This window comes from Oryctolagus cuniculus, chromosome 7 (genome assembly GCF_964237555.1).
Source record: "Oryctolagus cuniculus chromosome 7, mOryCun1.1, whole genome shotgun sequence".
Lineage (NCBI taxonomy): Eukaryota > Metazoa > Chordata > Mammalia > Lagomorpha > Leporidae > Oryctolagus > Oryctolagus cuniculus.
In genome coordinates, this window is record NC_091438.1 from 149,250,808 (window position 1) to 149,274,246 (window position 23,439).

Sequence of the window (23,439 nt, forward strand, 5' to 3'; positions counted from 1 at the left end):
CTATTGTGCCACAACGCCAGCCCCTTTGTGAACATATTTAAATTAGGGCACTTATCCTAAAATACAACCCTCCCTGGAAACATTTACCCTTTTGGCCTTTTTATTTAAATTGAAGTACACTTAAATTGACCCTCAGTCAAGTATTTCAGATATTTTTGATGCCATCATTGTTCCAGAGTTCATAACTTCCCTAAAGAAAGTTTGTGTTAAAAATTTAGTCATTTTTTAAAAAATTAGAAACACCTTTTTTAAAAAAAATTCATTTATTTGAAAGAGTTACATGGGGGGGTAGGGAGAGAGAGAGAGAGAGAGAGAGAGGAAGGAGAAGGAGATCTCTCATGCTTTGGTTCTCTCAGCAGTTGGCCACTATAAATAAGCCTGATCCAGGCTGAAGTCAGAACCCTAGAACTCCATCCAGGTGGGTGGCAAGTGCCCAGGTGCTCAGGCCATCTTTCGCTGCTTTCCAGGGTTCATTAGGGAGCTGGATTAGAAGTGGAGCAGTCCAGACCTGAACAAGAGCCCCTGTGGGATGCTGGTGTTACAGGTGGTGACTCAACCCATTGCACCACAACACCAGCTGCTTTTCTGCTTCAATGAGTTTTTGCATAAATTAATTTCTCCAACTTGATGATATTCCCGTTTGATAGTGTACTGTCCATGTCTCTGGAAGCTTCTGCTTTGGTAGTGTGCTGAATCACAGATACTAGGGGGCAACGTTGAGAGTTTCCCAGAAGCCTTTCTTCAGTGCAGAAGTGACTGTCATAAAAAACCTTGCCACGGGCAAAGTCTGCCTGAACTGTGAAAACCTGTGCTGCACTCCTGTTCTCACGGAAGCTCTTGGCAGAGCTCTCAGTGGACTCTTGATAGTGATAAACATTAAAAAAAGTTAAGAAACACGTCTGTCACCGCAGTCACTCTTCCTTCCATGGCTCCCCCACCCTCCCAGCATTCTATGTGAAATTTGGAGAGCTGGCTGCCGCTCACTCAGAATAATGGCCCAGTCTCTGCCCTCTTCGTTTCCTCACTAGACAATTATATATGGCTTTGCTATTCTTCATATCTTGAATTGATTGAATTCATACTGAACTATTCAGAAGCAAAAAAATAAGCTTCCCTTGAAAGTTTTCTGTAGGTTTCTAAAAAGGGGTTAGAAAATATTGTCTTGCGTTAAGGACCTCTGAGTCAGGTTGTTGCTGGACAGTGAGTCAGGACTGCTGTCCTGCAGTTAGCCTAGGCCTTAAATTCCAGTGGGCACCCGAGGCACAGAGAGCTTAGACTTCTTTCCTTGTCAAGGGCAAGATTCTTATGGTTTATTCTTTCAGTGAACAATTGCAGGGGTCACCCGTGGCCAGCGCTCCCCAGCTGTTGGGGAAATAGAACACCGAGGAGATTCTTGTCGAATGTCACACTGTATTGCGATTCCATGTCCTTCCTTTGAGAGCCCTTCAGTTACTAAACATTCTAATCCATGTGACTACCTGGGGAAAGGTTAGTTATGTTAGAAGGCTTGTGCTTTACTCTCAGGGAGCATTTATCTTTGCATTTCTCAGATACCCAGTGTACACTATTCCTGATGGATTAAACTCGATAAATAGCAAACAGAATTGGGGAGTGTTTTGAATGTAATTGACCATACCATTATGTATTACAAGATGCCACAACCATGTTAACCTTTACTGCATCTTAAGGCTCCTCTTTTATATATTGTCTGAATGTATAATTAACTTTTCTATATCTCTTTTCTTCCAAAAAGCTCAAAAATGCTTCACATATTTTATCTTTTACCCTCAACAACATCCCTGTGAGGTAGGTAGAAGGCAGGTATTATTACCTTCATTTTACAAATAAAAGACCTGAAACGTAGAGAGTTTAAGTGACTGCTCAGGTTCACCTTAGCAGCAGAACTGAGACTGGACTGTGGTCTCCACTTGCAGGTCTGTTGTGCCCTCTCTCTGCAGCCAGGAGGCTGTCCATTCCACAGATCAGGGGTCGGCATTCTGTCAGGATTTATAAAACAGAGTTTACACTAAAATGAAAGTTAGTGTTTAGATGTGTAACTCTCAGGGTAGTGGAAAATTCATCAAAATGGGCTTTGTGGTGAAGTGTCTCCCCCTCAGATCTCATCAGCAGTAGTATATAATACAAATCCATAAATTCAACCTCTGTGTTTTCTTCTGTGTTATATGCTGGGACTCACTGGAGATCTTTGTAAGTAACCAAAGCTGGCCCTTTATCTTTAATTTTGGCTTTTAGAGAACTCTGGGTCTCCCTTTCCCCTAGTTAAAATTCTATTTGAGGTGTTTGCTGGCTTTTTTTTTTTTTTTTTTTTTAATTTTTGCAACTTCAAAATTAATAATTTAGTTCTAGTATACTTCATTGTGGAACCTGTTTAAAGTAGGTTACTTTCTGAAAGTAAATAGAAGTGTAATGAATAGATCCTGATATGGATTCGGGTGGAGCAAATGAGTACCTTTTCTTAATTGATGTCAGTTGCATCGTGGATGACAGGGTTCAATTTTTTATTTTATTTTTTTAAAGATTTATTTAAAGGCAGAATTAAAATAGAAAGGGAAAGGAGACAGATTGTCCATCTGCTGGTTTACTTCCCAAGTGGCCACAACAGCCTGGGCTTGGCCAGGCAGAAGCCAGGAGTCTAGAACTCCATCTAGGTCTCCCATATGGGTGGCAGGGTCCAAGTACTTGAGCCATCATCCAGGCAAATTAGTAGGGAGCTGGTATGGAAGTGGACTATCTGGAACTTGAACCAGCACCCAGGTGAGATGTAGACAACATAGTTGTTAGCTTAACCCACTGCTCCACAACACTGGCCCTGTGATGAGGTTAATTTCTTTTTGTTTGTTTGTATTTTTATTTTTTAAGATTTATTTTCCTTTGAAAGGCAGAGTAACAGAGAGAGGAGTGACAGAGAGATCTTTCATCCACTGGTTCACTCCCAGATGGCCACAATGGCCAGGGGTGGGCCAGACTGAAGCCAGGAGCTTCTTGCACATCTCCCACGTGGGTGGCAGGGGCCCAAGGACTTGGGCCATCTTCTGCTGCTTTCTCGGGCTCATTAACAGGGAGCTGGATTGGAAGTGGGGCAGATGGGACTTGAACCAGTGCCCATTTGCCATGCCGGTGCTGCAGGCAGTAGCTTAATCCAGTGTACCACAGTACTCGCCCCAACAAGGTTAATTTCTCTCCTGGAACTCGGTCTGGCTTCTCAGTTTAATTTAAAGATGTATGAGTATGTCACATCTTTATGAAGTGTTGATGAAATAAACACAGTAGGGCTTGAGGTGGCATGATTTGGGAGCCAGGGTGGGGTATAAATTGCAGTCAGACACAGGTGCCCTGATCAAAGCTCTGCTGTGCGTTCAAGCAGGACACTTCTCTGTGGCTGCCTCTAGTAGAATGTGGATAATCATAGCAGCCGGTCCTCAGGGCACTGCGTACCCGCGTTACCTGCACAGCTCCCAAACTCAGAGCAGTGGTGGGTAACTGGAGATCTGTGACCTGCTCCTTAAACGTCTGCCCCAAATAATGATTCTTCTCATTGACTGGTTTCCTGCTGACTTTGGACAGAGTTTCTATTGTTTCTTGAGGAAAACAAATGTATTACCGAATGTGAAAACTCTAACAATACATAGGCTCTTTCCCTTGCTTTCTTCCCCAGAGCCCTATGAGTTTGTCTCCCTTGAATGGCTGCAGAAATGGTTGGATGAATCTACACCTACGAAGCCTATTGATAATCATGCTTGCCTGTGTTCCCATGACAAGCTTCACCCAGATAAAATATCGATTATGAAGAGAATATCTGAGTATGCAGCTGACATTTTCTACAGTAGATATGGCGGAGGACCAAGACTAACTGGTAATTCAAGGTGTCATCTTCTCTGCTGTCATGCATTAAGTTTTCGCATGGTCTCTGTGAGTGGGGCTTTGGGATGATTTGACCTAAACTGTCAGACCAGACTTAGCAAATCTTTGTAGCAGTTAGCAATTCCTGCTGTTCATGGAGGTTTGTGTTCTTTGTTTATTTTTGTTTCTTCTCCCTGTTTCAAAGCAGATACATAGGCCCCTTGGGGGAGACCATGTGGTAGAACTGTTGGTTTCTCTGTAGTTGAGCCCCTGTGTGCTTGATTCCTGGTCTGTGCCTCCATATTATGGCACCTTCTAATCTGCTGGTTGTTACTTAGTTTGGAGTGGAAGCTGCCTGAATCTGCCTTGAATGTAGAGCAGGACACACTATCCACGGGCCATGTAGTTCTGCCTCTCCTGGACACATTTTTCTTTTTAATGAGCATTGGCAACATAGTCCCTACCTACACTGCAGAGGAACCAAGGAAACCACAAGACACCCTCCCTCTTCTCTCCCCCACCCCCACGGAAATTAAATGCTGTCTTTGATTGTATAGAATATACTCTAAGAAAAGTAGCATTTAACTGCAGACTTCAGGTCTTACACTTCTCAGAGGAGTTTCGCTTTCTAAATGTATGCTTCTGGGGCCAGCCCTGTGGTGTAGCAGGTAAAGTCGCTGCCTGCAATGCTGGCATCTCATATGGGCACCAGTTCAAGTCCCAGGGCTACTCTACTTCTGATCCAGCTCTCTGCTATAGCCTGGGAAAGCAGTAGAAGATGGTCCAAGTCCTTGGGCCCCTGCACCCACGTGAGAGAGCCTGAGGAAGCTCCTGGCTCCTGACTTCAGATCGGCACAGTTCTGGCTGTTATGGCTATCAGGGGAGTGAACCAGCAGATGGAAGACTCTCTCTGCTTCTCCATCTCTCTCTGTGTAACTCTTTCAAATAAATAAACAAATCTTCTAAAAAAAAAAAAAGTATGCTTCTGATTCACAATTAAACCTTACAATGGAAAGATCTTTCAAAGAATCACATTTATATGATTCCTAGAACTTCTGTTTTCAATTAAGCCCTTCATTTTTTCTTTTCCTTTTAGTGTTATATGCCTTGAAGATCACCTCCCCTGCAAAGATCACTGAAGATTGATCTTATAAAAAATTTGCATCTAAACCTTGCAACCGCTTGCCCATTGTAGTGTAATTTTAGCACATTCTGACATTTCACATCTCATTGTTCTTTGTGCAGGTGACAATATGGCTGTCTTGATGTATATATCACCAAGATAATCTGACCTGTATACCAATTAGGTGTTAGAATATGTTACTTGGGTTTAGATTGCAGCTGTGTTTTGTAAAGTGCTGCACACATTTCCTAACAGGGCTCTGCACGTGGATGAACTCTTTCCTCTCCCTCTTTCTTGCCTCCAGTGAAAGCCCTGTGTAAGGAATGTGTAGTGGAGCGTTGTCGTGTGCTGCGCCTGAAGAACCAATTAAATGAAGATTATAAGACTGTCAACAATCTGCTAAAAGCAACAGTAAAGGGGTATGTTGTACAGTGTACATTGTTGATGATAAACAACAAAGTGTTCAAGAAGTAATAACCAAGCAGCTTATTATGTGTCAGAAAGAGGGAGTTGGGTTTTTAGACGAACAGTGATGAAGTAGACAGCGCATAGATCCAAATTAGCGATTACTGCAGTAGTTGCCCCCAAGGTGTAGGGAAAGGAAGCCGGGTTAGACAGCTTGGCAATTTGCATTCTGTCTACTAGAGAGGAAGAAGCAGAAATGTGTACCTGAAGCTTGACAGACAGGCAGACTGTTAACCTGTGCTCTGGCATGGCTGGGAGGACAGCCTCGCAGGTATGGGGGTATTTCTGTTGGTGAGGCTGCAGTAACTATGTAAACACACAGTACCCAGCGGGGCATTCTTGGCGCTTGAGTATGTTGAATTTGACTCCATAGAGAACCTCTGGACTAGGAATCAGTAAATCAAAAGTTTAATGTGGCAGGACTTACGATGTCTGGGTTTAATTCAGGCTTTTTTGTCCCAAAGAGTCATCTAGGTCCCTGTGCTGGGTCATCCCAAATAGCCTGTGTGGTACTGTGCATGCTTGTCTATAGCCATGGATGTACATGTATTCATATGGGTGCTGTGTGCTTGTTTGAAGGAGTGTCTATGCAATTGTAAGTGGGAATCAAAAGAAAGTGGCCTTTGAATGTAAATGAGGGGAGAAGAGGCAGGAAATTATTTATGATGGAAACAACACATTAGTTACCTGCGGTTCAGTAATGAGGCATGAGAATCACCAAAATGAGGTGTTGAAAAAAATTGGTGTGTAAACAGCTGATTTAGAATGTTTGTGGATTCATTTTACCTGTGGCCTTTACACAGAAAGAAAGGACCCGTGGATGATTTAATGTTGTCTGTGTTTCACAACAGTGACGGGTTTTGGGTGGGGAAATCTTCCTTGCGGAGTTGGCGCCAGCTAGCTCTTGAGCAACTGGACGAGCAAGATGGTGAAGCAGACCAAAGCAATGGGAAGATGAATGGCAGCACCTTCAGTAAAGGTAGGTGCCATCAGAGAAAGCACATTCACTGCTAGTGTAGTGGGTTTAATACCCACTGAGACAGGGAGTCCATAAATAGCCTGACAGCAGGGACTGGGCCAGGTCAAAACCAGGGGCCTAATCCGGAGTCTCCCATGTGGATGGCAGAGACGCAGCTACCTGCTGCTTTCCAGGGTACACTAGCAGGGACTGCAGCCTGCACCTGAACCTAGGTACTTCAGCATGGGATCCGGATGTCATAGCAATGGCTTAACCACTATGCCAAATGCATGCCCCGTGGCATTCCCCCCACCCCCGCCCACTCCCATATAACTTTTATTAAATCAAAGCTCTTAAAAATAGTAGCTCAAGGCAAATACAGATTTTTATTATATTAAAATTCAGCAAGGACTCAGTAAATTCATATATTTAATTCTTCCTTAACCCATCATGCTTTAGGCTCAAAAGCTCTCCCTAGTTAAGCACATGCAAAATTAGCGTGAATTCTGCTCGAGGCTGAAAGTTTTAAAGTTCCTCTGAGAACTGATTGCATAGGGCACTGTAAACTCAGTACATTTGGTTTAGATTTGCTGCCCTAAGACTGGGGCTTTCTTCAACATAGAGAACCGGCAACTTTTGTATAGCTTTTTGTTCATAAATTCTTCTGAGGTTCCTGAGTTATCTGAAGCTCTGCTTTTAAATAGGAGATTGTTATTGTAAATAAATCATGAAATTTTAATTATCAGTACTATATAAGACATCAAAGAAAATTACGTCATTAAAATTATTTTTAGCTTTGAAATGGAAGTTAGTGTTTTGATAAGATTTACTAAATCAGAGGTTAGTTTTCTGTAAACCGTAATGCATGATTCCTAATCCATAGGCAATTATTTCACCGAATTTTCTTTTTGTTGATAGATTTTTTTCCCCAAGATTTATTTATGCTTTCATTTGTTTATTTGAAAAAGAAGGCAGCATAGACAGCGATCTTCCATCTGCTGGTTCATTCCCCAAATTGCTGCAGTGTTCAGAGCTGGGACAAGCTGAAACCAGGAACGCCATCCTGGTCTCCTACCTGGGTGGCAGGGCCCCAAGTACTTTGGCCCTCTCCTGCTGTTTTCCAGGCACATTAACAGGGTCCTAGATTGGAAGCAGATTAGCCAGGATTTGAACCTGCGCTCCAGTATGAGGTGCCAGCTTTTCAAGAGGTGGCTTAACCAGCCATGACATGACATTGGCCCCTCACCAAATTTTCTCATTTCTTTCTTTTTTCTCTCTTTCTCTCTCTTTCTTTCTTTTTTTGAGATTTATTTATTTATTTGAAAGAGTTACACAGAGAGAGGAGAGGCAGAGAGGTGGCGGGGGGGGGGCTTCCACCTGATGGTTCACTCCCCAATTGACTGCAACAGCCGGAGCTGCACCGATCTGAAGCCAGGAGCCAAGAGCTTCTTCGGGATCTCCCACATAGGTGCAGGGGCCCAGGAACTTAGGCCATCTTCTACTGCTTTCCCAGGCCATAGCAGAGAGCTGGACCAGAAGTGGAACAGCCTGGGCTTGAACCGGTGCCCATATGAGATGCTGGTGCTTCAGGTCAGGGCATTAACCCTCTGTGCCACAGCGCCGGCTCCTCATTTCTGAATAATACTATTTCCATCTGGTAGGGATCTTACCATGCCACTACCTTACTTAAGAAAATGAGAATTCCAAAGCCACTATTAATTTTAAGCTCCCTGAGCTGTGGCTTTTAACATTTTGATTCTGAAGAGCTTTTTCGTTTTGAATCCAGTATTTTATTGTGCTGCATAATTAATGAATTTAACACTAGCTTCATGCCACCGTCTTAGTGGTAGTGAATAACCCCATATGTTAAATATTTATTTGTCGTTCCTTTGAGCTTCTTTATCTTTCCGTGTTGATGCCATAAAACAAAAGGCCTTGATGTTGACCTCACTTGAAACCATTCTGCTTGTTGCTTATAGGGTAATATGCTTCTCCTCTCCTCCTTCCTGCATTCAAGAATTTTAAAAGCTTAAAGCAGCACAGATTAACAGAAAAACTTCAAAACCTTCCACAAGATACAATCATTGTAAATAGTGGCGCTGATGTGAGCTCAGTTGTGCATCTCTCCCTGTAAAAATAGTGCATTTCTTGTTATGAGTGGCTGCATTTCATTATACGGATATATTTACTGAACTGATTTTATTTTAGGTTTTTCAGTTAGTATATAAGCCCAGGAGCAGTGAACACCCTCGTGTGTCTTTGTACCTACAGCTTTGCCTAATTATCTTAAGTTCCTAGAACTTGCTGGATCAAAGAATCACACACATTCATAACTGCACACCCTGAACACACGGACACTGATTTTGTTGGTAAATGCCTTCCAGAAAGCATCTTAGGGGACTCGCTTTTATGTGCTTTTCTTAGCAGAAACTATTTATTTACTTATTTTCATTTCTTTTGAAAGTCTGAGAGAAACTGTCCACCTATTTGTTCATTCCCCACATGCACACAACGGCTGGGTGCAAGCCAAAGCTCGGAGCAAGGAGGCCAGGTGGGACCCAAGTGCTTGAGCTGTCACCTGCTGTCTCCCAGGGTGCACGTTGGCAGAAAGCTGGATTGGAAGTAGTGGAGCTGGAACTCCAACCACACACTTTAACAGGGTGTGGGCATCCCAAGCAGTAACGGCTGTGCCACATACCCAACCCTTTGAGTATTTTTGTCAACAGAAAGAGTATATCATAGGGGTTGGCACCCGCAGCAAACCACCATCCCACATAGGTACCAGTTCATTTCCCGGCTGCTCCTCTTCCGATCCAGTCTCTGCTATGGCGTGGAAGACGGTCCTCGTGCTTGGGCCCCTGCACCCACGTGGGAGACCCGGAAGAAGTTCCTGGCTTCAGATTGGCTCAGCTCTGGCCGAACTCTCTCTCTGATTCTACCTCTGTAACTCTGTCTTTCAAATAAATAAAAATAATTCTTCAAAAACAAAACAGTGCATCATTCACATCAGTTTTCATCTGTCTGATAAATGAAAATCACTTAACGGTTTTAGGAATTATGTTTTTCAAAATCTTCGCTGAGGCTGACCATCTTATTTGAGAAAGTGTTTTTGTGTCAGGGAGAGAGAGAGGAGACAGAATTATCTGGTCATGTCCTTCCTTTGCCCATTTCTTGACTTGAAACTTTTACTATGTATACAGTAAGTATATATTATATATATAATGTCTAATTGGTATATATTGTATTATAAGGAAAATTCATGGATAAGTATTCTAATCTCTTGAAACTTTAGATTTCTTTTTTGATTATGTCCATGGTATACAGAACTATCAATTGACAATAACAGTGTAGAAGTTTAAGGAAATCAGATATTTAAGAGATTTGTGAACAGGAAAAGCAAAGCTCTTGTTATATAGCATGTTTGATGGTAAAAGTTCATTCTTTATTTCATTTGCCTTTAAAGCTTTGTGTTCAGTCTCTAAGAATAGGTAGAGAAAGTGACATGAAACAGCATGTAGATGATGAACTTGGCTTATGACACAGGATTCTCAACCTTGGTAGAATTAATAGAAGGATATGTAAATTATTCTTCAAGTTGAAAAAGGGCACATTTTCTTACATAACCTAAACCTTTAAAAAGTTAACTGTCATTGATATATTATTCTTTCCTTTTAAGGGAAAGAAACATAATAATTCTTAGCAAGACTATGTAGACTCACTGGTAACTAATTTTCAGAATGCTTTAAAGTTTTCTTTGTTCAAAACTGCTGAGTAGTGTATCTGCTACTTTGAACTTCAAACACAACAATCAGTAGTTATTACCTGTATTTCATTTGATTAGATGAATCAAAAGAAGAAAGAAAAGAAGAGGAGGAGGAGTTAAATTTTAATGAAGATATTTTGTGTCCTCATGGTAAGCTGGAAGCACAAATCTGTTCTTAGTTTGACTTCAGCATATCATAATATTTTAAATGTCTTGCACTTCATCTTAGGGACTAAAGTGGCAGCTGTGGTGGATTAACATGTTTTCTCATGTTTTCTAAGCTATACTTGGGTTTTTTAAAAAATGTTACCCATTGATTTACTTGTTTATTTATTATCCATTCATTTGAAAGGCAGAGTGACAGCAAAAGAGAAATATCTTCGTTTCTCTGACTCCCTCCCCAAGTTGCTGCAACAGCCAGGGGTGAGCCAGAATGAAGCCAGGAGCCAGGAATGGACTCCATCTGGGTATCCTGTGTGGTAGCTGGGACCCAGTGGATTTGTTTTTAATGTTTCTATTTTCTTACCCTTCTTTTATTCATTTGTTTTATTCTATGTATTTATTCAAAAGGAGGAGAGAGAGAGAAACTGATCTCCCAATTGCCAGTTAGCTCCCCAAATTTCCAAAACAGTCAGGACTACACCAGGCTGCAGCCAGGAGCTGGGAACGCAATCCAGGTCTCCCGTGTTGAAGGCAGGGACCCAATATCTTGAATCTGCTCCCTCTGTGATCACACAGTAGCAGGAAGCTGGAGTTAGGAGCAGAACCAGGCCTCAAGCTTGTGATGTGGGGTGGGGGTGTCCCATGTAGCATCCTCACCACTCTGCCAAACCTCCTTTCCTTTCGTACCCTTCTGCAGTGTCAGCTTCTACTGGCTTTCGGTGCCAAAGTCTCACCCTTTTCTTCTTACCTTGCAAGAAAAGTCTTTTTTTTTTTTTTTTTTTTTTTTTTTTTTTTTTTTTTTTTTTTTTTAATTTAGTAGTTAACCCTCCATGTTCAGAGGAAATCATTAGAGAAGAAACTTTTTGTCACATTGAAGCACTTTTGAATTTGAAGAGCAGTCTTTTAGGGGCCAGCATTGTGGCACAGCCAGTTTGTTAAGCCACTGCTGTCACATCCTGTATCCAGGTGCCAGTTTGAGTTCTGGCTGCACCATTTCCCGTCCAGCTTCCTGTAATGTGCCTGGAAAGGCAGCTGAAGCTGGCCGAAGTTATGGATGGAGCTCATGGCTCCTGACTTCATCTTGGACCAGACTTGGCTGTTGCTATCGTTTAGGAATTAAACCAACAGATGGAATATCTCTGTCTCTCTCTCCCTTTGTCACTCTGCCATTATATATTTCTTCTTGTTATTTGGGCTATTGATGGTTTAATTTCTTTGACATCTATTGTCTGACTGTGTACTAGTTGTTCTTAACCAGCACTGTGTGGTCCTATGTGTGTCCTTGTCTTACTTGGTCTTAATGAGTGCTCACTTCAGGCACAGGTGTAGTTAATTGGCTTTATCTTTTCAAATTTAAGAAATAACATCATTTATTGCATGATACAAATCCAGTTTCTAAACATATCGTAAGTAAAAGTTAATTATTGTGAGATTTTAGACCACATTCAAATATATTAAATATTGTTATTAAAATAATAGGACGTTGGATTTAGAAATGTGACTAAGAAGCAGTACGAAGGGCTTTGTGTTTATTTACCAACCAGACTGAAGTAAAACAATCTATTCAGGTTGTTTTCTGATTGCAGAATGACTTTGTTACTCTGCTTTGAAATCATGAGTAGGTCACAGGCACACAGGCACAGTCTCTTCCTTGGAGTATCCCATCGTCACAAGGGACACCAGGCGCAGGCTCGCAGTAGGTTCAGCTGCCACTTGGAATGTGGCATCGCGTGCCAGAGTGCCAGCCTGAGCTCTGCGCACTTCTGCTCCAGTGTCCTCCTGATGCCCCGGGAAGGCAGTGGACAATGGCTCGAGTACTTGGGCCCCTGCCACCTATGTGGCAGACCAGGACGGAAATCCTGGCTTTTGACTTTGGCCTGGCCCAGACCTAGCTGTTGTGGTCTTTGTGGAAGTGAACCATTATATGGAAAATCTCTCTCTCTCTCTCCCCCTCTCACCTCTGCTTTCAAATAAGTAAATCTTTAAAAAAAAAAAAAAAAAAGTGGGGGGGGGTACATCCACAGTGTCTGTGAAATTGTCCGCAGATAGACACAGTGAAGTGCATGGGGAGATTTGTGTTGCTGTCACTTTTTTTTTTTTTTAAGATTTATTTATTTGAAAGGCAGAGTTACAGAGAAGCACAGAGAGACAGACAGACAGAAGTCTTCCATCCGCTGGTTCACTCCCTAATGGCTGTAATGGCCTGAGTTGTGCTGATCCGGAGCCAGGAGCTTCTTCCAGGCCTCCCACGCAGGTGCAAGGGCCCAAGCACATGAGCCATCTTCTACTGCTTTCCCAGGTTCATTAGCAGAGAAGTAGATCAGAAGTAGCAGTGGGGACTCAAACCGACATTACAGGCAGCAGCTTAACCCATTTCACCATAATTCTGGCTCAAACTGAATCCTTTTTTGAAAAACATGGGAAACCACTTTAAAATTATAATTGCCTGGTGTACCTAAATCTTTTTTATGGCTGTATTGGTATTTCACCATAGTCCTAGGACCACTAAATTGGGGCTAAACAATCCAATTAACTTTTTTTAAGAAAGAAAATAAGTTCCCTAATTATGTCTGAGGATAGTCATGTTGGAGTAAGTTTTCATAGCCTCAGAGGAAATTTGAATTACCAGCCTACTTAGAAATAAAGTGAAATTTTACCTTGTGACCTAATTTCTCTAGTAATAACTTTGTTGCAGGAAAATCATGGTTTTTTTTTTGTTTGTTTGTTTGTTAGTTTTTTCCCTTTTGGATAATTCAAAGCTCAGAGGCAGGGCATGGGTATTAGAAATTCGTGAGATTTGGTGGAGGTAGGCCTGGGTTCCTGGTGCAGCATTGCAGCTTCCCAGCCAGTGACCCTTGTTCATCCCTGCCTCTCAGTTGATGTTACACAAAGTGTTTCATGTGTTCGAAAAGCTGCTGACTTGATTACTGTTAATAAATCCATAGGTGCCTTTGGAAATGCAAAGGTACAGTTCCCTGGGTAATGATTTCCATCGGACGTAAGTGCAGTTCACTAATTTGCCACTTGGGAACAGTTGAAACGATTACAAACAGAAGCAGAGACAGCCAGGTGAGAGGCCCTGGAGAGCTGGCTGGGAGGCCCTGGGCTGCAGAGGGGCGGCGCCCTGGTCCTGGCCTTCCTGCCATCTGCTGACAAGAGCAGGAGTGGCCATGGCCATAACAAGTATTATTCTTGTTGCCTTCTGGAATTTTTCAAGATCCAATGAGATCTCTGAAGCAAGGGCTGGAGACAGCCTTGGAAACAGTGTCATTGGCACTCAAAATGGAGACAGTAAAGTCTGCAGGAAATTGTGACCTTCTTCTGTGGGGGTAGAGAGTGGGAGATCCCTGGAAGCCCCTTTGTACTGCTTCCTTCCTGCCGGCTGGGAGAAAACGCACACTGGTTTTTGTCTTCAGATCTTTCCACTACAGACCTAGATTGAGGACATGAAATCGAGGTTGGTGGCTATCTCTTAGAATTAAAAATACAGAGGTTTTTGAAAATAGAGAAATGTACCACTTTAGAAAAGAAGGGACCGAAAACCTATAATGTCTTTTTTCAGCTTTTCTCTCTTGTTTTCAAATGTAATTTCTTTCCCACTCAGGAGAGTTATGCATATCTGAAAACGAAAGAAGGCTTGTTTCTCAAGAGGCTTGGAGCAAGCTACAACAATACTTCCCAAAGGCTCCTGAGTTTCCAAGTTACAGAGAATGCTGTTCCCAATGCAAGGTACAGAGCTCCACTGACATCCCAGGAAAGGGCGTGCGCCTGCCTGGAATAGCTTCCCAGGGGAATTAACCTTGTGCTTCAGGTGAGGGAGTAGGGGAGGCAAGCTCTGGGCTGTCAGCAAGAGACAGTTGATTGCTTCACTTTCTTCCAGATTTTAGAAAGAGAAGGAGAAGAAAACGAAGCCTTACATAAGATGATTGCAAACGAGCAGAAGACTTCTCTCCCAAATTTGTTCCAGGACAAAAACAGACCGTGTCTCAGTAACTGGCCAGAGGTACAGTCATCCCCCCAAAGAAAGGAATTCAACTTGGCCTTTTCAGGCCCTTGCCAAATTCCTGAGAGTGCTGAAGAACAGCCTAGCTCATTCTCACTTGTTCAGTAACCTGCTCGGGGGATGTACCCCAGCTGGATGTTTCTTATTAGATGGCTGCATTTCCATTTTATTATAAAACTCCAACAAGGAAAATCACAGTGTATTTCTCATGAACAGTTTGTGCTAAGCATGCGATGAATTAAAGTGTGCCCTTTTTTTGTGGTTTTCATATTCTAGGACACGGACGTCCTCTATATAGTGTCGCAGTTTTTTGTGGAAGAATGGCGGAAATTTGTTAGGTAGAAACCAGACATTTTCTATTTCCTTCATTTTGGGTTGTCTCCCATGTTCTTGGATTCTGTTTGTGTACCTGCATGATTACTTTCAGGAGGGTACCCTGAGAGCTTGCTTTTCTCTGTGAAGTTAAATGAGTAGCTCTAAGTCACACATTTAATTATTAAGACTCTTACATAAGTATTTGAAAAAGTCTTTCTCCTGCAGTAATGAACTCTGTTTGCCCTCCTTGTCTTACTTGAATAGGAAGCCTGCTCGATGTAGCCCCGTGTCCTCGGTGGGAAACAGTGCCCTCCTGTGTCCCCACGGGGGACTCATGTTTACATTTGCGTCCATGACCAAAGAAGATTCTAAACTGTGAGTTTCTTCTCTTCGTGTGGTTTTTCTGTTTCTAATGATTAAGGCATTTCTCTTCTGACATAGTCTAAGAATCTAGTCCTTGACTGAATTGTGGGTTTTTTTGTTTTTTTCTTCCCTCTTTTCCACGTTTGTTTAATGCACTACTAGAGTGAGCACTTAAACCTTTATAAGATCAAAAAAGAAAGCAAACCTACTTCTCCAGTACAGGCAAGAGGCTGCTCCCACTCCTGTGTTCTCTGTTCCCTCCTCCCCCGCGGCTGATTAGCAGTGCTGTGGCTGCAGGTGGCCCTCTCTTCCCCAGCCACACGATCAGCCTGGTCTCAGTTGTGAGTTTGCATGCAGCTGCCAGCTGTTGGAAGCCAGGGAAGGACAGTGTCCACCTTAGCAGAGCTGCTGAGCCTAGCGTCCCCCGCGGCTCCCACAACTGACATTTGACTCCACTGCTCACTCGCTTCCCAAAGGGCTTGTCTGTGGATCTTGCCCCTGGCGCTGCATTTTGTCTTGTAAAATGGTTTCTAACTGTATGAGAGAAGGTAGAATGTCTCCAACGTTGCCAGAAAACCATGAAAGAAACCCTGAAACACCTACACAAAAAGAGAGATTTTCCTACTTGATTTAGGAAGCTCAGTTCATGTAACCAACGGCCCTCTCCCCTCCCTTCTGTTTGACTCTTCTCTTCTCCCTCCTCCTGCCCTCTCCCAGTAGCCACTCAGAAATTACTCCTTGAAATATGGCTGCTTGTGCATCGTAAAGTCATGGGGATTTTGTTTCGTTTTTTTAAACTTCAAATATAAGTATTGTCATACTGTATTTTCCCTTCCGCCACAAGCTTGGTTTATTCTACTTAGGTTTTAGAGGTTTTACCATGTTGATTCATAGAACCTCCAGTCTGTTTAGTTTTACTGCTTTTGTAACATTCCTTTGCATGACAGAATTATTATTTCTTGTTGTTGATAATCTTTATTTTCCTTCTAATTTCCTTCCCGATAAGTGATGGTGTTGGGTTTTGGTTTAGGAGACTAGTGGGTTTTGTTAGCTCTCATCGTATGCATGTGTCTTAAGGCATGTTGTGTTTTCTTGCACAGTATAGCTCTCATATGGCCCAGTGAGTGGCAAACGATACAAAAACTCTTCGTCGTGGATCATGTAATTAAAATCACAAGAACTGAAGTGGGAGATACAAACCCTTCAGAAACGCAGTATGTTTCTGAGCCTAGTAAGTCTTCATTCTGCTTTCTGGTTTCCTTGCTGGAGGAGGGAAGGGTGTGTCAGTATTTTTTTCTGTGCTTCAAGTTAAAGCTGGGACAATGTGCATGCTCCCTGGGTGAGAACTAGTACCATGCAAACATCTCAGTGTTTGTATGTTTGTTTATGGGCATTAAGTGGATGTCCTTATCATTTTTATACAACACAATAGTTACTAGAGGTTATAGCTAGTTTAATGAATATGACTAATGATTTTGGTGTATGTTTTTTATATCTTTGCTTCTTTGACTATAATTCCTTTTTGTAGAACTCTGTCCCGAGTGCAGAGAAGGCTTACTGTGTCAGCAGCAGAGGGACCTGCGAGAATACACCCAGGCTACCATCTATGTCCATAAAGTTGTGGATAATAAAAAGGTACTGGTCCCTCTTGTGGCCATGACTAGCAGTGAACAGGCTTGCTGCTGTGGGCTTCCCGAGGACATCTTAGGATGGTGTTTTCTGTCCTCTGAACTGGTTGGCATCAGAATTGCGATTGGACAGGAATTGAAAGAATTATATGACTGAATGGATTTAGTCTTTTATTAATGTGACACATCGAAGTCTACTGAATGTCAGCTGTGTGCCAGGTTGGTTGTGTTGCTAGGGATACAGTGATGAAGACAGGCAAAGCACCTGCTCTTAAATTGGAGGAGGGTGCCTGAAAAAGTTTATGGAAAATTGGATCAAAAGACTTTATTTTGATGCAAAAAAAAAAAAATATTTGAAATCCATGCATATAAAGGATGGCCAGGCCAGACTAGAGCCAGGAGCCAGAAGCTTCATCCAGGTCTCCCACATGGGTACAGGGGCCCAAGCATTTGGGCCATCTTCCACTGCTTTCCCAGGCACATCAGTAGGGAGCTGGATTGGAAGTGGAGCAGCTGGGACTCACAGGTGCCCATATGGGATACCTGCACTCATAAGCAGCAGCTTAAGGTGCTATGCCCAGTGCCAGCCCCGAATCCCAAAATTTTTATGCCAAAATAAATTTCCTTTTTTTCCATTTTCTGTGAATTTTTGAAGGCCCTTCATATCTCAGTCTCTGGTATAATACCTGGCTTGCCAATTTTGTTGCATATTTTGAGTTTAGTGTCAGCATTTCACTGTGTACTTGGGGATGTGTCATATACCTTCTAACTTCTGCAAAATAACATCATATTCAAATCAGTAACAGTAGCTGCTCTGCAGAGGCCTCATACGTTTATGCTCGTGCAGTAACTATAAGATAAAAAACTGCAGTGCTCAACAAGCGTGGAAAGCAGGGCTCTTGGTTCTTGGCCCGTTCTCTGCTGTGTTGTCCCACGGGACGAAGGTGCCCCTCCTCTGGGTAGCGGTTGCCTGCAGAACCCCCAGCCCCTGAGCTGCGTGCCTTCCTTGTGGCTGACCTGCTGCTCTTGTCCTGGGCTTCCAGGTGATGAAGGAGTCTGCTCCAGAGCTGAATGTGAGTAGTTCTGAAGCCGAGGAGGACAAGGAAGAAGCTAAACCAGATGGAGAGAAAGATCCAGACTTTAGTCAAGTACGTGTTCACGCTGCTTTTTCTTCGTTGTACTTCGTGGTGTTCTCCGAGAGCAGCCGCTCCAAGACCTGGGGTCTCTGGACCCTGCGTGGGACTTGGTTCTCGGCTCCCTTCCTTGGTTTGTTTTTCTTTCTCTTCCCTTTGTTTTGGCAGTGCCACAGCGGTTGTGATTTCTCATGGAAAGCCATGGAGCACATTCTTCCAAAATTAGTGTGTTTCTTGCTATCAAGTAGGAAAGATTGCGATATGATCTAACAGTTAAATTTTTAGCTGGAAGAGAACGGTAACAGAAGACCCATATCTCGGTTTGTTACTTAATCATGGGATTAAGTATGGAAAAATTATTTGACTCAGATTTCCTTGTTATAAACCATGGCTTTCATAGTGGAGTTATATACAAGACATTTCTATGTCTTTAATTAACATGTTAATCAAGTGACTGGATCAGCTGATGTATTTTCATTTTCCATTGTAACAGACTTAAAATTCTTCTGTTCAGACAGTGTTTTCTGTTGGGATTTTCTACCCTCTCATTTAGTTGCTTGATTATATTCTGCATGTTCCTAGTAATATTGGAGAAAATTGTCTTAAGGACAAGAAATAATGTGGGAATATGTGTGGTTGATGTTTAATGTGGATAAGTTTCAGCTTCCCAGAAAGAACACTGTTCTGGGGTATTCTAAAGGTACTTTAAATTCATGGTTTTTTTTTTTTTTTTTTTTTTTTTTTTCTCCCTCCACCCTTCATTTTTGATGGATGAGATATTTGTGCCAATCCAAAGCCAGGCGCCAGGAGCTTCCTCCAGGTCTCCCACATGGGTGCAGGGGCCAAAGAACTTGGACCATCTTCTGCTGCTTTCCAGGCCATAGCAGATCGGAAGTCAAGCAGCTAGGTCTTGAACTGGTGCCCATATGGGATGCTGGCACTTTAGACCAGGGCATTAACCTGCTGCACAATAGCACCGGCCCCTGGATGAGATAGATGTTTTCCTTTTTAGTGCAAAGTCGTGTATTTAGGTTATATTGTACATTATCCCTGAAAGAAAGTGTCGTGATGGTCCCCTGTTGTACCTGTTAGAGAGCGTAGGTGGCTGGGTTCAGTGGGCTGCCTGCACACACTGAAAGTGTGACTTCTTTTTCAGCATGAGTAAGGAAGTCTAAAAAGCCCTCTTGACTTAAATCTTAGTCTCCCCAAGATAAATGTTACTTGAAGTTTCCCAAAGAATATGTCAGCATTTGTCATGGCTTGAAGACTCTCATAAAGTAATAACTTTGAAGATTATTTATTGATTTGAAAGGCAGAATTACATAGAGGCAGAGAGAGAGAGAGGTGGAGACGTCGTCTATCTGCTGGTTCACTCCCCAATTGGCCGCAACAGCCAGAGCTGGGTGGATCCGAAGCGAGGAACCAGGTGCCAGGTGCCTTTTCTGGATCTCCCACATGGTTGCACGGGCCAAGCACTTGGGCATCTTCCACTGGTTTCCCAGGCACATTAACAGGGAGCTGGATCAGAGGTTGAACAGGTTAACCTACTACAACACAGCACTGGCCCCTTCTCAACGTCTTTTTTTTTTTTTTTTTTTTTTTAAAGATTTATTTTATTTATTTGAAAGACGGAGTTAAAGAGAGAGGTAGAGAGAGAAGTCTTCATCTAATGGTTCACTCCCCATATGGCCGCAACGGCCGGAGCTTTGCCGATCTGAAGCCAGGAGCCAGGAGCTTCTTGCAGGTCTCCCACGTGGGTGCAGGGGCCCAAGGACTTGGGCCATCTTCCACTGCTTTCCCAGGCCATAGCAGAGAGCTGGATTGGAAGTGGAGCAGCCGGGACTAGAACCGGTGTCCATATGGGATGCCGGTGCTTCAGGCCAGGGCGTTAACCTGCTGCACCACAGTGCCTGGCCCATCAAAGTCTTGCTACATGTGTATGCCTTGAGTTACTTCGGAGTGGTTTTTGAGATTGTGAGATCAAATAATTTGTCTCTTAATAGATGTTTGCAAATGTAACTTTGCTGCTTAATCTGTTGTCATTTATTTGTTTTTAAGTTTCAAGCTTATATAGTCCATCTTCCAAGCCACATGATTCTAAACTAGATTGTTTGCTTGTTGGTTGATACATTAATACGTGTGTGTGGCCGGTGCCGCGGCTCACTAGGCTAATCCTCCGCCTTGCGGCGCCGGCACACCAGGTTCTAGTCCCGGTTGTGGCGCCGGATTCTGTCCCAGTTGCCCCTCTTCCAGGCCAGCTCTCTGCTGTGGCCAGGGAAGTGCAGTGGAGGATGGCCCAGGTGCTTGGGCCCTGCACCCCATGGGAGACCAGGATAAGTACCTGGCTCCTGCCATTGGATCAGCATGGTGCGCCGGCCGCAGTGCGCTGGCTGTGGCGGCCATTGGAGGGTGAACCAACGGCAAAGGAAGACCTTTCTCTCTGTCTCTCTCACTGTCCACTCTGCCTGTCCAAAAAAAAAAAAAAAAAAAGTGTGTGTGTGTGTGTGTGTGTTCACACATACGTACATACATAGCCATTCTGGTTCAGAATGTCTTTCTCTTACTATCTGCTTGGTTACAAAACCATATTGTCTTGGTTATTATCACTTGGTAGCATAGTTGAATAGTTAGTTGGAAATTCCATCTTTTTTCCAAATCCTTTATTGCTTGATTGTGACTAATTTATTCTGTATTCTCTCATAAGTTTTGTGAATTCATTTATTGAATCTTAATGGGTATGGCTTTATTGTCCTTAATTTCTGTAATTTCAGGCTTTACTTTTCTGCCCAAGAGTTGCTTAGAAAACTCACATTTTCAAGTGATTTGGATTTTGGAAAGCTAACTTTTGTGAATGTCTAGTTTTATTCGTTGTGGTCATAACCACAGAAATTTTTTTAAAGTGGATATAGAATTGCTCTCCTCAATTGTGGATCACAACGGATTGCACATTTATAAATATGATAGAGAATGTTGCGGAACATTGCTTTTTATGCTGGTACTGTTTTCTATACTTTATAATTTTCTTCTCTCTTCCTTCTCCTTGTTTGGATGTTGTAATACTTTAGGCTGTTTTAAATATTTTTGGCTTGTGAAAAATCTCAAACCTTCCTTCTGCAGAAAAGCGTGGATAGTCCCTGAAGAATGCCAGCCCTTTTCAGAATGTCCCCCTCCTCACACCTTTTCGCTGTCATCATCACAGTATCTCAGTGCGCAGATAGCTTCTCCAAATGCTGTTTAAATCCTGTAATAAAAAGTCATGCATTTCTGCTTCCCTTAATGGAGAGGAACAAATCCCTTCCCTTTTTTTCTCTAATCTAGATCAACCCAGTTTCTTTGACATTATGTAAAATTTAGGTTAATAATACACTCAGTAGTGGGTAACATTTAAGTCATTGAAAGCCTTTTAAAACCTGCAGGCTGGTTTTTGTCAGTTAAGTTGGATTTAAATTCTCTGGAAATAATTCCAGGAAAAGCCTTTAGACCCATTTGAAATCAAAGTTAACAAACACAAACATCTTTTTTTTTTATTTAAGATTTATCTGTTTATTTGAAAAGCAGAGTTATAGACAGAGTAAAAGAGACAAAAGATTGAGAAATCTTCCACCATCTTGTTCATTATTCAAATGGCCACAAGGGCCAGGGCTGGGCCAGGCCAAAGCTAGAAACTCCATACAGGTCTCCCACTTGGGTTCAGGGGCCCAAGCCCTTGGGCCATCTTTTACTGCTTTCCCAGGTAGTAGTTGGGATGTAAGCCAGCACTCACACAGGTACCAGAACGCCAACCCCAACAAATACATTATGTAATGTTCAGGGCTTTATTTTCTGGTTGCATTTTTACTGCTAAAGTGAAATTATATGTTACAGATATTTTTTCTTACATTCCCAATTGTAGAATATAGGCTCATTTGATTTAGCCGCCCCATATATCCCAACAATTAAAATTGAGGAATGTTTCATTGTTTTTTATTTATTTATTTTTTAAATTTTGGGCAGCCCCTATGTTTGCGTACTTGTTTCTTATAAATGTGGATCCTAGGAATGTAGCCATTGCAGTGCCCGCCAGTGGGTGGCAGCCTGGCCCAGTGCTCCTCTGTCTGTGTCCTGCTCGTCTGCTCTGTCATCGGTGGAGCTCTGTTGGTCATGACTCTGCAGCATCTGTGCTCATAATTAGACCCCTAAGCCACTCTGCTGCACAGCTGACACTTCAGTGACAAGCATGGAAGCCAGAGCCAGAGCCTTGGGCTTATTAGCTCATCCTGATCTAATTAAACCAGGGGGAAAGAGCTTTATTTTTTAATTTCTTTGAGGGGAGTGAGAAGAACACAATTCTCATCCATTGGTTCATTCACCGAATGCCTGCAATGCTAGGACTGGGCCAAGGCCAAAGCCAAGAGCTGAGAACTCAGTCCTGGTTGCCCATATGGGTGGCACATAGCAAATTATTTGAGCCTTCAGCACTGCTTTCATGTCTACATTAGCAGGAAGCTGGAGTGAGGAGCCGGAGACTGGGATCCAATGCAGGCACTGCGATGTGGAATACAGGCACATTTACTGCTAGGGCAAACGCCTACCACTGGAAGCATATTTTTTAAAAGATTGTTTTTATTTATTCAAAAGATAGAGTTAGAGAAGGAAAAACAGAGAGGTATCTTCCATCTGCTGGTTCACTCCCCAGATGACCACATACCCAGGGCTGGACCAGGCAAAGGTCAGGAGCCAGGAGCTTCCTCTGGGTCTCCTGTGTGGGTGTCAGGGGCCCAGGAACTCGGCTGTCTTCTGCTGCTTTTCCCAGACCATTAGTAGGGACCTGGATCAGAAGTGAAGCACCCGGACAGGAACGGGTGCCTAATATAGGATGCTGGTGCTGCAGGTAGTAGTTTAACTCGTTATGCCATACCCCATCAGGTATATCTTAAACAGTTTTTTCCTCTAACCTATATGCTATCCAGATGCACAGTTTTGTGTCACTTTGTGTTGCTGTGATTTAGAACAGTTCTGCTGGTGCCACCCCCACCACCAGCCCACTTGTATCCTTTTTTTTTTTTTTTTTTTTAAGATTTATTTATTTATTTGAAAGGCAGAGTTACAGATTGGCAAAGGCAGAGAGAGAGAGAGAGATCTTCCATCTGCTGGTTCACTCCTCAAATGGCTGCAAGAGCTGGAGCTGATTAAATCTGAAGCCAGGGGCTTCTTTTGGGTCTCCCATGCGGGTTCAGGGGCTGGAGCACTTGGGCCATCCTCCGCTGCTTTCCCTGGCCATAGCAAAGATTTGGATCAGAGGGAGAGGAGCCAGGTCTTAAACTGGTGCCCATATGGGATGCCGGCACTGCAGACCTGCTACCGCACAGTGCCAGCCACTTGTATCCTTTCTTGATATTGACTTGGAGCCCACTTTGGTTTCTTGTTGATCGTCCCACCTTCACGGATGACCTCCTTACGTGATTCATTTTAACTATGCCCCGTGCTCCGGTTTGTTTAAATTAGAAGTTGGGTCTCAATGGTTGCATTCAGGTTTAATTTTAATTATTTAAGAGACACAGAGAACAAGTGAACTTGCATCTGCTGATACACTCCCCATTTGCCTACTCTGGTTGTGGCCGTGCTGGGAACCGGCAACTCAATCCAGGTCTCCCACGTGGGTGGCAAGGAGCCAACCACTTGAGGT

The 23,439-nt window shown here is 43.0% G+C and overlaps 1 protein-coding gene across 8 annotated transcripts in view; it reads left to right on the top strand.

The window, feature by feature from the left end:
- The window catches only part of USP48 (ubiquitin specific peptidase 48), an 83,622-nt gene that overhangs the window by 46,766 nt on the left and 13,417 nt on the right, over nt 1–23,439 (top strand). For 7 of the 8 annotated variants that reach the window (XM_008265728.4, XM_051856729.2, XM_051856727.2 and 4 more), the window contains 11 exons: nt 3,677–3,874; nt 5,289–5,403; nt 6,301–6,428; nt 10,249–10,320; nt 13,937–14,061; nt 14,213–14,335; nt 14,612–14,673; nt 14,915–15,025; nt 16,114–16,244; nt 16,542–16,648; nt 17,685–17,789. In XM_008265728.4, the coding sequence (XP_008263950.2) occupies nt 3,677–3,874; nt 5,289–5,403; nt 6,301–6,428; nt 10,249–10,320; nt 13,937–14,061; nt 14,213–14,335; nt 14,612–14,673; nt 14,915–15,025; nt 16,114–16,244; nt 16,542–16,648; nt 17,685–17,789 (1,277 nt within the window). The remainder of the gene's footprint in view (nt 1–3,676; nt 3,875–5,288; nt 5,404–6,300; nt 6,429–10,248; nt 10,321–13,936; nt 14,062–14,212; nt 14,336–14,611; nt 14,674–14,914; nt 15,026–16,113; nt 16,245–16,541; nt 16,649–17,684; nt 17,790–23,439) is intronic. The other variant, XM_051856730.2, reaches the window with a different exon arrangement.